The sequence below is a fragment of the Crinia signifera genome, chromosome 6 (assembly GCF_055691185.1).
Source record: "Crinia signifera chromosome 6, ASM5569118v1, whole genome shotgun sequence".
NCBI lineage: Eukaryota > Metazoa > Chordata > Amphibia > Anura > Myobatrachidae > Crinia > Crinia signifera.
This window is the reverse complement of record NC_139222.1, coordinates 139,337,744-139,355,788: the sequence shown is the minus strand read 5'-3', so window position 1 is coordinate 139,355,788 and position 18,045 is coordinate 139,337,744. Positions and strand designations below refer to the sequence as shown.

Sequence of the window (18,045 nt, the reverse complement as noted above, 5' to 3'; positions counted from 1 at the left end):
AATCCAATCAATCATTTGTCTGGTTTAACCACTGATAAGATGCCTGTATTGTGGCCTTTCTTGGTGGCCAGATTTACAGATCTTAATAGTATTGCAGAGTAGGCCCCCATACATTAGTCCGACTTGTCCTATGGACAAGTCGGACCTGATTTCCCCCTGCAGCTCCCCGGGAGGGACACACACGATTAGGCACTGATGTGCCAAGTTTTGCAAATGATACATCGCATGCGATGTATCATTTGCAACTCCGGGGAGCTACAAGGTGGAGGGAGCAGGGGGGCAAGGGACATCCATGTGGCGGGTGGAGGATGCTGCAAGGTGGCTGGGGGGCGCTGCTAGTAGCCCAGAGGCAGCGGACGCTGTGGGGGACACAGGCGGCAGTAACGTAGAGGCAGGCAGGGGGAGCCGGGAGCTGTCAGCGCTGGAGAAAAAAAAAGCCCATACAATGAATGGGCGGACTGTGATTGGCTGAGCGCTCTCTCAGCCAATTGCTGACTGGCTGAGAGAGCGCTCAGCCAATCACAGTCTGCCCATTCATTGTATGGGCTTTTTTTTTCTCCAGCACTGACAGCTCCCGGCTCCCCCTGCCTGCCTTTACGTTACTGCCGCCTGTGTCCCCCGCAGCGTCTGTGTCCCCCTTCCTACACCGGACGGAGCATTGACAGCTCCCTGCTCCAGCTCCCCCTGCCCATCTCCCTCGCCAGCATCCGCCGCCTGTGTCCCCTGCCCGGCTGCACATAAGATTTAGCAAAACTTATGTGCAGCCAGTCCGACCTCCCGACTCTGACCCGATGCGCACGGGACCGCGCATTGGGTCGGACCGGGTGTCTATACCTGCGATTTGGCCCGATTTCACTGCCCGATCCATCTGAATCGGGTGAAATCGGGACCAAATCGCAGAGTGTATGGGGGCCTTTAAGGCCCCCATACACTCTGCGATTAATTAGTATTTCTTTTCTGTCTAGTCAAAACAACTGGAACTTATTAAAGTATTTAATTGCGACTTTATTTTGGTAATTTTTCGCAGATGCAGTTTCACTTTTATTTATGTCAAAATGGCACCAGCAGAAAATGACAAAAAAATGGATGAAAATGGTTGCAATTTCGGTGGAAACATGTGGATCAGTGAGTAATTCGCCAATACACATGGTTTTAGACCGTGACGGATTTTTTGACTTACCGAAATATCATCACTTTGATTGAATAGGTCAAATTTAAATTCAACATAAAAATGTCGAAAAGTGAAGTCGAAAAAACTGCATTTAATTGAATACCCCCTAAAAGTACAATAACAGCTTCGACATCTCTTTTTACACAGTGCAACTGTATTTTCCCCAATTCCGAACTTAAAAATATATAATTCTATTTGTTTAAAAAGATATTGGTCATCGGCTTTGCCTCTTGAATTGCCACCAGAACTGTGCCAGTTCCTGCACTTCGCAGGTTATTATATAAGGGTGATCATGTATATTGTGACAAATGTGCAAATAATTTACCCTGACATCTACCATTAAATAGTTTAAGAGACTTTTCATTAGGCTTTCTTCTATAAATAAAGACTATCTTACCTTTGGGAATGGTTAATAAAGTACATCATTATGGGCATCAGAGCAGCTCCTGTAATCATGCAGTGACCTGAAGGGCTTCCTGAAAAAATTAATTTGGCATTAGTGGCCACACAGAAGTCAATATTAGCACTTACTATGGCTCAATGCCATCATGTAGTAAGCTTGAAGCATACTTCATATCTAGAAAGGGCTATATTTTTTGTAAAATTGCCTGTTTTAGGTACTTACCAGGACCTGTCTCACAAGTGGAAGGGAACTGCTTCAGATTGTGGTCATCATATAGGCCTGATTCATTGACCCACCAAAATGGGCGCTCTCCAAAAAGAAACCTGAGAGAAGATTAAGCAACTGAGTATAGGTTATACCAATGTGTCATTACACCCATTTTTCCACCACAATCTCGAGTCATTCCCAGGATTTTAGATTCGGGACTTGGGGCAGGTCTCCATTGATATGTCCCCGTATCCACTGCCCTGTTTTCACAGGTTTTTGACACAGGAAACCTGGGAAAGCAGGGCAGCGGGCGGACAGAAACCGGTTGCCAGGCAGCGGGAGGCACCTGCACAATGGCAGCCTCCCCTGCCTTGGTTGATAATCCCTTTACCCAGGATTTTTACCTCATCCCCATTTCCACTGAAAAAATCCCAGGTACTACTGTAGATGTGCTTTTATGTGCAAAAAACGGGGATTTTAGGTCAGTAGAATAGGGGTAAATGATTGCAACCAAATCTTTTTATAAAATAATGCTCAATAGCCAGAGGCAGCTTCTACCTGTTTTTTGGATGGGGGCTGATGCTACCTATGCCCAAGGAGAAGGTGGAGGAGAGGAGATAGGTGGGTCCCGGTAACAGTAAGGCACAAATCCCTGGCGTCTGCCGTCTATGAACTGTATCGTCTGCAGCTTATGGACTGCATTAAAGGAAGCATGGTCTCTGATAATCACACTTTTCCTGTCCTGCGGGGAACTTGAAGGCAGCATTTCTAATAGGAATTCACTTCCAGTCACAGTTTAGCCAGTGCAATAACACACTGCAACTTGATCCCTGCAGTGGTGGAGTTTATGGGGGAAGGGTTTGCTGCAGTCTTGTAGCCAATAGGTAAAATATGCAACTGCATATACAAAACAGTTGTATTGAAGACAAATTAGGGAATAGGGAAGACGTTTCCTGCTTCAAGGGCTTAGCAGTACACATTTTTAGCTTTTCAATTACCCCCAGATATTAACACCCGTACATATTCAAAGGCAGGGGTCAGAGCAGCAGCATAATATTGGTCAAATAGTCTCCATGGCAAAATAAATAAACAACCTGATGATGTAATGAGTATATACTGTAAACATTACGATAATTAACATACAAGGTCCCTTGCAACTCTGCTACTGTCAGGCTTTTTGCCAAAAATGTGTCTTAATCATACTTGCCTACTTTTTAAAATGGATTTCAGGGAGATTCCATACCTCCCAACTTGTGACCTGCCGCGCCGAAGGCGCGGCCGACCCTGAATGGGGGGGGGCCAAAACAAAGTGGGCGTGGCCTATTAGGCATGATCATGTCCCCATTGGGGACAGACTCGCACTGTGCGGTCTGGATTTTTAGCTGGGAGGAGGGCTTTGCAGGGAATCGGGGGACTGTCGCCTAAAATGGGAGCCTCCTGCAAAATCCAGGAGTGTCGGCAACCTACTATCAGCCTAAATACACACACACACACACACACACCAGTGTTAGGCTATACACACACAGTGCATTCACACACAATGACACACACATACACACACAGTGCCAGGTTTAATAGATACACCCATAGGTCACCTACATACACACATTAAAGTCAGTGCCAAGCTAAAAAAAACACAAAAAACAAACAGATCACATGACATAGCTGCCTACACACAGGACCAGCCAGCATGGAGCTTCTGTGGCAGAACAACATCATGTACTACTGTACTACTAACCTGGGAACGGAGCACTCCTGCTCCTCCCCCAGCCTCTCCTCCGAGCTCCCAGCTGGCAGGTCTGTCAGTTTCCACACCAGCAGCCTTCTATGCTGGTCCCCGTCTCTCCCCCTCCTGTGTCTCCAGCATGCAGCAGCAGCAGCAGCAGCTCTCAGAAGAGGCAGAGGGGAAGAGGTCAGAGGGGCGGGCTTCACTCACTGCTGCACGGAGTCTCCCAGCTTGCCGACAGCTAGCAGGCTCTCACACTGATGTTGCGACGCGTAGTACTTCCAAGCCCCGACCACATCGCGCCGGACTAGCGCATGCGCAGTCCGTTGTTTTTGCTCAGCTTTGAAATTCCGGGGGATTGGGGAGGCTTAGCGGGGGACCGGGAGAATGGTGTCTAAAGCGGGAGGCTCCCGCAAATTGCGGGAGAGTCGGCAAGTATGGTCTTAATCCCAATACAATATGTCTAGGATGTATCAGGAGACCGTGCTGATTAATCTAACATGTGACACTTGTATATTGTGTCACCGAGCCTGTATACGGTACTTAAATAAAAAAAAGCCATGGCTGCAACAATGGTGCACTTTTTATACAAAGACTCTGTTGCACATATCAGATTTATCATCACAGTCTGCTGGTGCATCCATTGCGTTTCGACTAAGATGCATTTTTGGCAAAATAGACGCATGACACAAGAAATTTTTCATGTGACGTAGCATACCAAGAGGGGCTGTTTGGCGAGACTGCATCAATCATGTATGAGAAAATATCTGTAAGTTCCTCCTTGCTTTCATGTTTGTTTCATATCTGTTCATTTTTGCCACTTGGATTGTTATAATAATAATTTGTATTATCTTTGAAAGTCTCATTGATGCTTCTTTTATCATGGGCAGAATTTATTTTCTCATTCTCCTATATTGAGGGGAGGGGGAGTAGGTAAGTACTGCAGTTTTGAGAGGAGGGTTTCTTGGGATTCCAAGATTGGAAATACGGCATACACGGCATGGAGATTCAGTGCCATTGTCCATATTAGGCAGATGCCTAATTTCTATTGGTCTGGTGCATATTAAGTTATCTTTCATTTCTATTGGTCTGGTGCATATTAAGTTAACGAATATCCATTGGAAGTGGGTTAATCCTTGAGTGGTTTGGTTTAGTGTTGGGTGCTGGCAGGTGACCCCCCCCCCCTGCTTGTGTATGGGCCCCAGTATGCAGATTACTTAAATGTTCTATTCCTCTCTATAGACCCGAGCTTATGTTTATCCTGTTGGCACTTACCCCTATTGGTCTCCTTATTTTGTTTCATGAACCTGAAAGGTGCCTTTTATCCTTCTACCTATTGACTCTCTGTATAGTGATAATGATGTAGTCACCCCAATTCATTTTTTGTTTCTAATATATTACTCACTTACCCTACTGAATATTGAGACAACTACTTTTTATTTCCGACATTATGTTGTTATATGGTTTTCTATTTTATTTGTCTTTTCTACTCTACTCTCTTCTCTCTTAACGGGCACCAATTAGATACGTTTGGCATGTTTCCGTTTTATCCTGTTTGTTTTAATAATGTGGGTGTAAGGTGTTAAGTGTTCAAAAAGCAATTAAAAACAATGTCATACTAATGCATACACATTTGTAGCTCACCACTTAAAGATAAGATTCAGCCACTCGCTTATGATGCCTAACCACAGAACAGTCACTCCCAGTTTGCGCTGAAGAGCATATGCCAGGGGGAAGTACAGGAGAAATATGGAGCCCGGGTCTCCGAGATAGGTCACCCAGAGCCACAATTCATCAGAACCAGGGAGATGTTCCTGTAGGTAACCAGCCAACGCAACACCAGCAATGTGTACTTCATCCATCTGCAATAGAGCACAGACTATTGGCACTGATGTGTTAAATAAAGTATCTGTCATCACTAATTTATGGTCTGGGATTAAACAATAAATTGATCAAATATTCTTTGCATATAACATGAACACCTTTTCATTTACTTTTTTACTGCCTCCTCCCTCACCTGTTAGTCCTGTCCTAGTGCAGTTACAGTATTTTGTATCCAACCCCTCCAGGATGTACAAGAGTAATTAAACAGAAGCAATACTAAGGCCAGTATCCAATGCAGCGGGCGAACTGTGACAGCTCGCAGGGCTGCCTGCTCACTGGCATAGCTCGCAGGGTCAGTATTCAACTGACCCCCTGCATATGCCCATTCCCCCTCACTCCGTTTTTGGAGCGAGGGGGTATAGGCGTATACAGCCGCTAAAACAGCAAGACTCGCAGCTAAATGCAGTAGGCTCCCTGCATTAACCGCGACCCTCTCTGTTTATTGGAATCCTCGCTGTCCTCTGACAGCGTGGATTCCCCTGGAACATTGAATCGAGTGAGCGGCCGGCGTGGGGGTTAAACAGCAAGGATCGCGTATTTTCTGAAGTCCTTGTCGTTTAACCCCCTCGATGGCTGCATTGAATACGGGCGAAAGTCTACAGGAATTTATTTGACTGTTATTTAACTGTAACTGTGCATGCTGTACCTGGACTCAAGAACTTGCCAAATGCTTGACACAAACGTTCCTTGAAATATGCAGTAATATCAACGAATTCAGTGAAAAAATCCTTCTGCTCCTCATATAAAGCACAGAGCTGGTGGAATGTCCTAGAAAATAAAGATGACAGAAAGACACTTTTTTTTTTGCTATTCTTCATACAATGCTGTATGTATATAACACTTATGCAGCCCACACACGCATCGATTTTAGAATGCGTTTTGTACTTTTAAAGTACAAAACGCATCGTGCGTACAATTATCGGGGTGTATTAGTGCGGCGTGTGCGACGCGATGCTGTGCTATGCGCGTTCCCGGGGGCCGATTTTAGATGTCCAAAAAAGTATGTGCAGCAGGTACTTTTTTGGACATTATCGCATAGCATCGGGCTCAGCATTATACAGGCATACGAGCCGATGCTATACGACGTTTTTTTTTTTGGGGGGGGGGAATAATTACATACAAATTGTTATCAACAACTTTATTGCAGGTTTAAAACATGTGAACTCGAACAAAATAAAGGTCAGAAAAAGCCAGTGAAAAAATGTGCTTAAATCGCACAGCATCGCATCGCAGACAGCAAAATAACCATCACATCGGGTCATGCTTAATTCTGGCAGTAAAATTGTAAAGAACCATTGTACATCCAAAAACGCATAGCACTGAAATCGGTGCGTGTGTGGGCACCTTTAATTTCCAGTCAAAAATCTTTGTCATGGCATAAAGACAGTGCAGGTCTGTTTCTGAATCTGACTCAATGCTGTTCATGTAAGTTGTTTTGTGACTGCGCATGTGTCTAAACCCCTAAAGTCACTGGATGAATATGTCCCATGGTGACTTTGCAAGTTAGAGAAGATATTAGAAAACATGGCTGCTGCGCCAGGATGCTAAAGGGAGTGCAAGTAAGCCAAGGTGGTGCCCGACAAGGCTTAGGGGACCGAAGTCCAAACGGCAGGAAGGTCAGGGGGCAGGCAGGTATGTCTCTGTATCCATAGGCACGCCAAGGATCGCCCCTAAAAATGCAATTTCTCATCCCTTTAGCGGATTTAATAATTATTAAATATTAGGGGCCTGATTCATGGTGTGAATATGGCCTAATCTAACAAACTGCACATCCACCTCAGAACAATATGCATCTTTGTTTCTGTCCGTCAATTAAATGGGTGTTTCTGGGAGTAAACCGAGCATAAACATGGGAGAGAACCTTCATATGAGCGTTTTACCAGACCCTATAATCTGAGTTGTGCATATGCTAAAAAAGAATAAGTAAGCTGTTAAAAGAACCTGCTACAAGCTGTAAACCCTTTGAGCACATGTGAGTGCAACCATGAAATATAAAATTGATCCAATCTTTCCCTACAATATTTGCACTATGTTGTTCCTTTCTGTGTCATTACAGATTGTAATATAAAAGGGAGGTATTGGTTTATATCTTTTATATAAAGAAAAGGTGCTTGGATAGTGTTTTGTAATCGCCACTGTGTCACACGATTGTTTTCTTTGCACTGTATTTTAACTTTTGAGTCCTTGGCGAAGGCTTGATAGTGTGTACACAGGCTGATCTAAAATAGCATAGACGCGCAGTACCAGCAAAAACTTTTTTGTGTTGCATATGCTAAGGAAAAATCGATTTTATTTTGGTCTTACCTTTTACACTTAACATAGGATAGGTGTGCCAATGACAATGATGAAAGCTGCTCTAAAATAATGGAAAAGGTGGGGTAGTGTGATGCACATGGATAAGGATACACAAATACCCCTTTCACATCACACAACTAACACGGGTCCGACCCGGGTCACTGTGCATGTGAAAGAGTCTTTTGAAAACCCGACCTGGGTTAAATTAAGGATTAATCCTGGGTCAGGACTGGGTTGCTGTGTAATGTGATCAGGTAACACAGGTCGAGCAACCTAGGTCCTGTTCACACTAAAGGGAGGAGACAGCATCAGCTTCAAGCACTGCCTCCCCCACCCTCCAATGAGGCGCAGTTGCTCACCGATGAAGCCAGCGACCTGACTTATTGCCAGGTCACTGTGGGGAGCTTCACCTCACTCATGCTGGGGTGCGACCTGGCATTTGCGATGTGAAAGGGGTAATAGTCAAAGTATTCTGTTTGTAATCCATTCACATTAAGAATGCAGCCAAAGTTGTACCTGCGCACTACTCGGAGTCACGTCTTATATGTACTTTTTTTTTCTTTTCAAACTCAGCACATTTCCTATTCAGTATTTTGCTATACAATGGCCTCCCTTGCCCTGCTGCTCCCATTAACCAGTGCAAGTAACTAATCTATTACAGATGATGCCATCAAAAGCAACCTGTTTGGGAAACATGCCAGAAAGATAGAAAACTTTACAGATTCCCACTGTACATTCCAAGGTGTTCATAGAGGCCCTTATTCAGATCGATTCGGTCGGGCACAAATTTGCATTGAGACCGATCTTTTGCGTATGCGCAGCAGCATTTCTGCGCATGGGTATACGTTGGGAGCGTGGGGTGATAGCAGGGGGTGGAGAGGGGCGTGGGATGATAGCCTCTATCATGGAGAAAAACTCTCTCATGGAGCATCCAGGTAGCAAGATATGGAGACTACAAAGGAAAAAGGCAATGCAGGAGCTCAGAGTAATGGTGTATAGAAGCTACAAGTAACATAAGCAGATCAACTGAAAAGCATTACTTGCTATAGACGTACACGTGGACATTGAAGCATACAACTCACAATGTAAAAAACTGCTGTGACTTGATAATAGGTATTCATTCATTTATTGCAATACAGATTTGTCCTTATACACCAAGCTTCAATACGCCATGCGCCAAGTGAGCTGCATCCGTTGGTATACTGTAACAACTTCTTTAGATTTGAGACTTATTTACACTGCATACACAGCGAACACTACTCAATCTGTAACAAAAATGGTAGGCTCCAACTTTAACCGCACATAAATTAGTGTAAATATGTACAAAGTTGCAGATGAAGCACAATGTAAATCGGCGTAAAAAAAGGTGCGGACACTGCATCATAGCTCTTCGTATACAGAAATAGACTCATTCACACACAGATGTACAAGTGTCCCATATTAAATGAATAATATATTAATAGTGCAGTCTGGTTTTGCGGTTTTGTCCCATCCGATTGTTTCATTTGTGCAACTAAGATGAACATTCGAGTGAAAAGGCTGCTTGGCTGATTAATACTGAACATGAGGTTCCTCGGTGTGAGGTATTTGATTCCTTGTCTATTTTATAGATTGCAAGCTCATAACCTTTATAATAATACCCCAAGATCTGTCCGGTCTCCAACACGCATGAACATTGGGAACCAGGGCACACGCCAGTGGAGTGCACTGCCTATCCAGCAGCTTCCAGTTGGGGAAATGGGACTGAACCTAGTCGGAGAGGCGAATATGTCAGGCCACCGGGAATGGGTAAGTATGGGAGCAGGCAGGAGTAGCATAGAGTGAGTGCTAATGTACTGAGGTGGAACAGGGAAGACTGTGGTGATCCTGAATGTCCTTTATTGTTCTGTATAATAAGTCTGTCCCCTCCAACTGCTTCCAATAGCAACAGAACAAACCTAACCAGTAATGACAGGACCACTTTGGCCGGGGTAAGTATAAAACTGAGATGGTGTGGGACAGAGAAGTTAGACCATCATACAGCTGAAACTGGGACAGTATGACTCATAGGGCAGTATTCAATGCCCTCTTTCAGCATGTGTAGCGAATCCTGTTTAGGATTCGCTGCACATTCGCCGCATTCCGGAGGGCTGGAGCATTCTCTGCCAGCCCTCCTTGTCTACCTGTTCAACGTCGCAGGGAGCCGGGGAACGGCGGCAGGCAGATGGAAGCCTCCCTGCCTGCGTCGGAATGTGTGGGGGGGGGGGGGGGAGGAGGGCTCCCAGGGACACAAAGCTGCCCCCCCCCCCCCCGGGAGAGCTGACAGGGGACGCGGGTAGGGAGCCGCTGCACTGGTCCCGCTCGTGCATATGTAATGAGCGGGACCAGTGTGCAGTGAATATTTAATGAGCAGCTCCTGGCCCCCTGCTGGCGAATGTGTAAAAAAATAAATTAAATATATATTGCAGCAAGCACATGAATAAAAACAGCATGCCCCTTCACAGAATACAATTTCTGATTCTTTCATCGAGCAGTGAACATTGAATAGGGTGAATCAGATTTTCAGTGAAAAAGATTCACCGCAATGAGTGAAAACAGCCCGATTCGCCGAAACTAACGGTGAATCGGGAGCATTGAATACTGCCCCAAGTCTAATGGCTGTGAGGATAAGCAGTGGTCTACCTGCTCTGGCCCAGTGGGAAATTAGAATGAACTAGAGAACATTACACACGTCTTGTTACCTTTCTTATTAAAAACCCTCAAAGATAAGATAACCACTACATATTTATTAGGGGGGTCTATTATTTTACTATTAATAAACTAGGGTCATAGCATACAAAATAAATAAGTAAAGCAATGTATAAGGTGCTGAAACCTTGTGTTAAAGAATCACACTCAATCGAGATCAAGACTTACCAGCCTTACCATAAGACTTAAAAGAGGTAATACAATTGGGATATCATACACATTACATAAAGTAATGAAAGGTTATTTAAAAGATGGCATAAAACTGTATTGCACATTTATGTATGAAAACCAGAGGTGTATCTATAATCGGTGCAGTGTGCACAGTGCACCTGGCCCCTGGGGTCACTTGTTGCAACCATTTATTCTTATGTTTCCAAAGTCCTGCATCGGTACCGGTATCTGGACTCATCATAGATTGACTCTAGATTTGCAGTCATTAGGTCGACCACTAATGGTCAGCAGTGGAGGGGTCAACACCTTTAAATGGTCGACAGTGACAAAAGGTCGACACATGCAAAAGGTCGACATATACATGGCCGACACTGAAAAGGTCGACATGCGTCTCATGTTTTTTTGTTTGTTTGTTTCGACTGACTTGGTTCATTCTTTACCATCCACTAGGGCGTGGAGAGAGAATAGAATAGTGCGCCCTGAAGCATGGCGAGCGCAGCAAACTATGTGAAGGACGCGGTACACTTATACGATGTTTATGTCGATATATTGACCTTGAACCTGTCCACCATTTAAATGTGTTGACCTACCCACTGTCGACCATTAGTGGCTATCGACCTAGAGTCAATCTATCATTAGATCTATACCATAACCTCAGTAGCAGCACTGCTAAAATGTGCATGAAAATGGAGCGTCAGCCAGGAAAATGGCCATTGCACCACTTCCTCAAAGACCTGCAGAGTAGACTCTAGCACAACGCTCAGCCTCACACACTTTGCATACAAATATACTATCTGTTAGAGAGGATGGGAGCCGGAGGGAGATGCACACAGGCCCCTTGCCCACTTACAACACCCTTGATAAAATAATTATTCTTTAATGCCTGAATATGTATCCAAAATGTATATCTTGAGCGAGAGTTTCCCTTAGTTTAGAAAAAGTAAGTATAATCAGATGAGTCATAAATGTAATATATATCACTAGTCTTAAGGCAAGTCCAACGGATGGGCAAAAGTTTATGCTCATGACATTCTTGTACCACCTACCCTTCTCAACCACAACAGGGCAAAAGCTGCTGCAGCAGCAAGAGCAGGTATACAACAATCCACCTACCCTACACAACCACAGCAGAGCAGAAGCGACTGCAGTAGCCAGCGCAAGTCTCCAACTATTCACCTTCCCTTTCCAACCACAGCAGGGCAGAAGCTGCTGCAGCAGCCGGAGCAGGTCTCTAACTATCCATCTTTCCTTCCTAACCTCAGCAGGGCAGAAGCTGCTGCAGCAGCCACAGTAAGTCTCCAACAATCCACCTAAACTTCCTAACCTCAGCAGGGCAGAAGCTGCTGCAGCAGCCACAGCAAGTCTCCAACTATCCATCTCCCCTTTCCAACCACAGTAGTGCGGGAGCTGCAGCAGCAGCCAGAGCAAGTCTCCAACTATCCACCTACCCTTGCCAACCACAGCAGGGCAGGAGCTGCTGCAGCCGGTACAGAAGATACCGAAAACCCTAAATGAATAAGCAAACAATCAAGAGAAAAAAATAACTGACCGAGGATTGATCTCACATGGATTTCACGAGTCGCTTATTCATTTAAGTTTGTCAAAAGTTTTGTAAAATGAAAATATTTTTCATTTAATGGACCCTTATAGGATTTTAAGGGTCCACTTAAGGGAGTCTGTTTATTGGCCCTTATTCAGATCTGATCGCCGTACATATTTGTTCTCAAATTGGGCAAAACCAGGTGCATTGCAGGTGGGGCAGATGTAACATGTGAAGATTTAGATTTTTGTGAGTTATTTTGTTTCTGTGCAGGGTAAATACTGGCTGCATTATTTTTACACTGAAATTTAGATTTCAGTTTCAACACACCCCACCCAAATTTAACTCTCTCTGCACATGTTATATCTGCCGCACATGGTTTTGTCCATTTCGAGAACAAATTTGTACTGTGATCAGATCTGAATAAGGGCCATTGTGTTGCATTAAGAAAGTATCACAATTCATGAAAACAACATAAATAGCATGGACCCTTATGACAGCACCCTTAAGGGCTCATCTGATTAAACCCATCTTTGAACTTAGATCATCCCTTAAGATGATAAGGAAGTTTGAAGATGATTAGTTAAAGCATTTGAAAGTTATAATGGAGCATTCATATACACACACAAATCATTCAATTATACTTATGTAGATGTGAGGGGGAGTGGTATAGGGTTCCGACAGTCGGGATCCCGATGGTCAATATCCCAACTGGCCGGACCCAGACAGCATGGGGAGTGCAAGAAAGCCCCTTGCGTGGACCCCAACGAGGAAGAATAGCCAGTGGCCGTCGGGCCACTGTGTGTCAGTTTTGACTGTCAGAATCCCGATGTCGTGTAAATGACAGTTGGGATCCCGACTGTTGGGACCCCGTCTGGCACCCGATGTGAGTTGGACATGGGTATATACTGTATTTTCAAACATATTAAAGTGGAGAAGATTAAAATAAGTGTTTGGGGTATATTGAGGAGGAAGAAGGAGTAAACTTTGAAGGGGATCTATCAAAGTCCAAAATAGTTGGTCCTCAGGTGTTCAAAAAGGTTCTGAAGCTGTTATATTCCTTCAGATCATGCAGTGTAATGGTGCCTAGTCTGAAGATCTATTCTGTTTTTTTGGGGGGGAAACAGGGCATAACGCCCAAAGGTCCAAATTTTCAAGGGACAGGTCCATTCTTTTTGTGACTATCCCGTTTTTACCACCCGCAAGCAGAAGTGTCCTTGAGTGTTGGTGAAGTTGGTGTGTTCCAAGACACTCACTGCTCTGCTGGGAATAGATACTTTTCACATGCACACAGCATGTGTTCACGTGGACTGAGCTGTAGGTGGGAATAGCAGCATCACTAGACATTTCCCCACAATGAGAAAAACAGGAGGTGTGGCTCATGATCGCGTTGCCGCAAACCCACACGCCCATTGCCAAGGCCAATGTGCCCTGCAGAATGTTGGAAGGTATGAACTAGGAATTATTCATATCAAAGCCTTTGCGATGTCTAGAATCATCACTATCACAAACTTGGTTAATTCTGCATGTTGTCTTCACTCTGTAGTATTCTCAGTTCCCCAGCCTTGCTTCATACAGACTGCATCTGGTACACTCCTTCAGTGAGAGACTGTGTTTATTGCACACCTGTGGAAACTTCAGCCTGCTGGTGAGCCTACAGATCATCTGATAACTGTTTGCTGAAGTTAGGCCAGTTCACCTATTGCTTCCAAGCCGCATCTGGTCATCTGCCATTGCCTGGCTTGCCAGCCACTCCCAGTCATCTGCCACTCCCGGTTTCCCAGCTGCATCCGGTCATCTGCCGCTACCTGACTTCCCAGCCACTGGCAGTCTGCCACTAGTGGCTTCCTAGCTGCATCTGGTTATTTGCCACTGCTCAGCTTTCTTGCCACTGCCAGTCATCTGTTGCTGCCCAGCTTCCAAAGAGCATCAGGCCATCTCCCACTGCCTAGCATGTCATCCGCTGCCAGTCATCTGCCACTCCTGGCCTCCAAGCCACATCCGGTCATATGCCACTACTCGGCTTCCAAGCTGCTTCCAGTCTCAGCTGCGGTCCGGTTTCCAGACAACATCTAGTTCTCTGCTGCTATGCAGCTTCCAAACTGCCACTTCATACCTCCCAACATGACCCTCTCCAGGAGGGACAGAATGCTGTTTCTGGACTTTGCTCTTAATTAATGACTGCCATCACCTGTTTTAAACAGGTTAATGGACAAGAAAGGCATTTCACCACAGGTGATGGTAATCATAAATTAAGTGGAAAGTCCAGAAACAGAGCAATGTGTCCCTCCTGGAGAGGGTCATGTTGGGAGGTATGCACTGGGACCTACAGCCACTATCTGGTACACAGACACTCTCCAGTTTCCGGGCACAATTATCTTTCCAGATTCTGTGTGCTTTTCTGTGATGACTCTAAATACAGCCACCATCCGGTGTTCAGCTATTTATACCAGCTGCCACAGCTAACTTGCCACACCCTGCAAACTAGTCGCTAATCTGCAGCTGGGTCACTATATGGAAACCAGGGCCTCCAATTTTCTGAAATCGCCAGATGGGTTATTTCTAGTTTGCGTTTCTATAAATCCAGTCCAGGCCGATTAGGCACACCTTTGTTATTAGTTCTGGCTTTGTTCAGTAATTGCCACTGACTCATTCCTTAGTTAACAACTGTATTGGAGTTCTCCAGTTATTGCCCAGATAGATTACAGCGTCCTTGTGTGATCTGGATTGTTATGGTTTTACCCCCATCCCTGTTTTTTCCAGATGACAGCTGTGACAGACACCCTCCTGGATGGAACCTTCCTGCAGGACGCAAGTTCGGTGTTCCTATCACAGCTCTAGTTTTGAGCTAATCCTGTGATATCCTCTTAGATATCATCCCAGTGCCAGCAGAAGAAAAAACTGTGTAAACAGTGATGACCTATTACAAAAGGGGTCTAGCCTGAGATTTGGTGAAAATGGGAATTACTTATAAAATGTGGTCCTCAACACCACAACTAGGGATGGACACTGGAAGCCCACCATCAAATTATGGCTGGGCATCCGCCATCAATACTTTCAATGCGATAGTCACTGACCATCGCAACAAAAAAATTAAAATTCATGATTTGCTCATGCACAATAAAGCCCTTTTTTGCACATGCCGAAACATCTTCAGCGTGGCTGATTGGGAGGCAGTACCATCGGAACACTATTGAATGTTTACCATTTGATGGCGGCAAACATCAGAATGCTGCCATCGAATTGTAAAACATTGATGGTTGTAAAACATTGACGCAATGCCTTGCATACATGGCAAGGCAAAAACGCCCAGTGTGTATGCACCTTTATACTATCACCTACTCCCTACAACAGCACCTAACCATCTATTTCTGTCACCTTGCAATATTTTTCAGTGGTATGTGTCCTGCATTATCTTGTACTGTAATACACTATTTTCTTATTTGCAACGTTTAACAAACGCTTGGGGTGCCAATTAAAGATAATAAAAATAATTCCTAATGTAGGCGACGACGTTGTAATTGGCATGTCATAACCTGCGAACTACAAAAACACATATGGGCTTCCATACGCTGTCACCAAATGCAGAGACCACCAGCGGTCCGCACCAGCTAAAAAGCCGCAGGGTGCCACTGCCTTTTGCGAAGGGGAACTTCTTCGAGGTAAACACGGAACACGCAGTAGTACTACCTAGCAGCGTGATCTGTGCTGACGATGGCGAGCCTAGCCGTATACACTCCCTGAACGTCACTTAGCAACGCAGGCTACGCCTCCGCCACGTGACCCACCTCTAGCTCTTACCGGTATCGCCATACCTGCCGGTTGGTCCGCCAGGCAGAAATCTCGCGCAGGGTTTGAATGATACTTTTCCCCTCCCTCGCGTCCGAGTTGATAGACACGTGGCTTCCCCGCCCCAATCCCTGCTTCGTTAGCTGCTACCTATGCTGCGCCGGCTTCCACCCCGCCTCCTCCTCTCCATGCGTGACATCAAAAACGCATCACATGATGAGAGCGAGGCTACAGTTGGTGGGAGGGGTTTCGAAGTTCAGGACTCAGGACGGAGGATAAAGTTTCACACGTTTACTGTGCTGCAGCTGCTGCTAGGGCAATTATTTCTGTCATAGCTATGGCGGCTAATAATGTAGATAGGATCTACCCCGTTTTAATAATATTAATAAAAATAATGAATACATAACGTAAAAGTACTAGTATTGTTTCATCAAACTTATTTCTACTTTTTTTCTCTGTACAAGTAAAGTTTAAGAAATGTGACTCTGTATCCATCTTGGCACTGGTATAAGGGTTATATACAACTTTACAAGTGCCCACATACATTTTTCCTACACGCGATACAAGTCATGTAATATACTGTATAATGCATGAGCTCCAAATGATTCGGTAGTGCTGGGAATATTTTTTTGTGTTAAATCTGAAACAGTGCGCAAGCAGCTTCTGCTGATTAAAATAATATGCGGCTTACCTATATTTAGTGTGTGACTGCCACCATAGGGATGGATGCACAGCCCATTGTCTTAGTGACATAACTATATAGTGTGCAGGGGATACCCAATAGCAGTTGCATCCCCTGCACCCTCTATAGTTACGCCACCGCATACCAGAAACAGACCAAGTGCAAAAATTGACACTGTAATGCCCTTTACACATAATGCCATGCACATTAATGCCCATTACACATAATGCCACACACCATAATGCCCATCACACATAATGATACATATAGTAATGCCCATTCCACATAATGCCACTTACCATAATGCTCATTCCACATCATGCAACCCACTGTAATGTCCAGTACTAATTGTACCATACAATGTAATGCCTACTACACATTACACTACACACCGTAATGCCTATTACATATTATGCCACATAAATGAAGCTTACCTACATGCTCGTTGCTAGGGGTTACATACTTCTTGCAAGGGGTTTCATTCTCATTGCCATGAGGGATTACATGCTCATTGCCAGGGGGAATTACATGCTCCTTGCTAGGGAGTTACATGCTCATTGCCAAGGGGACTTACATGCTTGTTGCCAAGGGGACTTATATGGTCGTTGCCAGGGTGGGGAGGGGATACATGTTCATTGCACAGGGGGTTAACTTCTAAAAGCAATCTTCATTCCTCCTAGGTTGAACACTGGCTGCAGCTGGCTCCTGCTCAGCGTGGAACACTGGCAGGCAGAACATGCTGGATACAGAGTGGTGACTTGACTCTGAGTGGGCGGGAGTCCAGGTGGTAGGGTTACCACCTTTTTATTGAGAGATTCCTGGACAGTGGCCCGTCCCTTGACCCACCCACAGCCCACCCATTGACCTGACCCCAGCCCCACCCCTTGACCCTCCTTATCATGTTGTTTATTTAACCTTTGCATCAATTCTATTCTTGATTTTGCACACAGTAATGCCACTTACATGTTACGTCACACACACACGTATTGCCCATTACACATTACGCCACACATTATGCCAGGGCTCAACAATTTTTTTCAAAAGAGCCAGGATGAAAGTGTAGGAAATAATACTGTTAATAAAAATTAATAAAGAAAATAAGGTGTGCATCCAATTCCTGCAACTACTTTTGTTTCTCTCCTCTTTGTACAGTTATGAATGGTTGTTTCCAATAGCATCTCCGCAAACCAAACATTATAATATTGCGGATAATTGGCCCAGAACGTATAGGCCCTAATTTAGAAGTGTGCAGACCCTTCCTTCCCTCCTGTCCTCTCCCCTCTCTTGGAATGAAAGTGCAAGAGCCAGACAAACTAAAAACAAGGACAGAGCGCGTAGAAGATTTACAATGTAATGCCTATTACACATCACACACCCATTACATATTATACAACATGCCACATGCCCATTACACATTATGCCACACTATAATGGCCATTACACATGCCAC

General features: G+C 44.8%; 1 protein-coding gene across 6 annotated transcripts in view; it reads right to left on the bottom strand.

The window, feature by feature from the left end:
• Positions 1-18,045, bottom strand: part of G6PC3 (glucose-6-phosphatase catalytic subunit 3) — a 30,497-nt gene that overhangs the window by 5,440 nt on the left and 7,012 nt on the right. The window contains exons 1-5 of one of the 6 annotated variants that reach the window (XM_083147384.1): positions 15,926-16,077; positions 6,038-6,159; positions 5,152-5,369; positions 1,797-1,897; positions 1,569-1,647 (exon numbers count right to left, since the gene is read on the bottom strand). In XM_083147384.1, coding sequence (XP_083003510.1) covers positions 1,569-1,647; positions 1,797-1,897; positions 5,152-5,369 — 398 coding nt within the window. In that variant the 5' untranslated portion in view covers positions 6,038-6,159; positions 15,926-16,077. The other 5 variants (XM_083147388.1, XM_083147385.1, XM_083147386.1 and 2 more) reach the window with 5 other exon arrangements.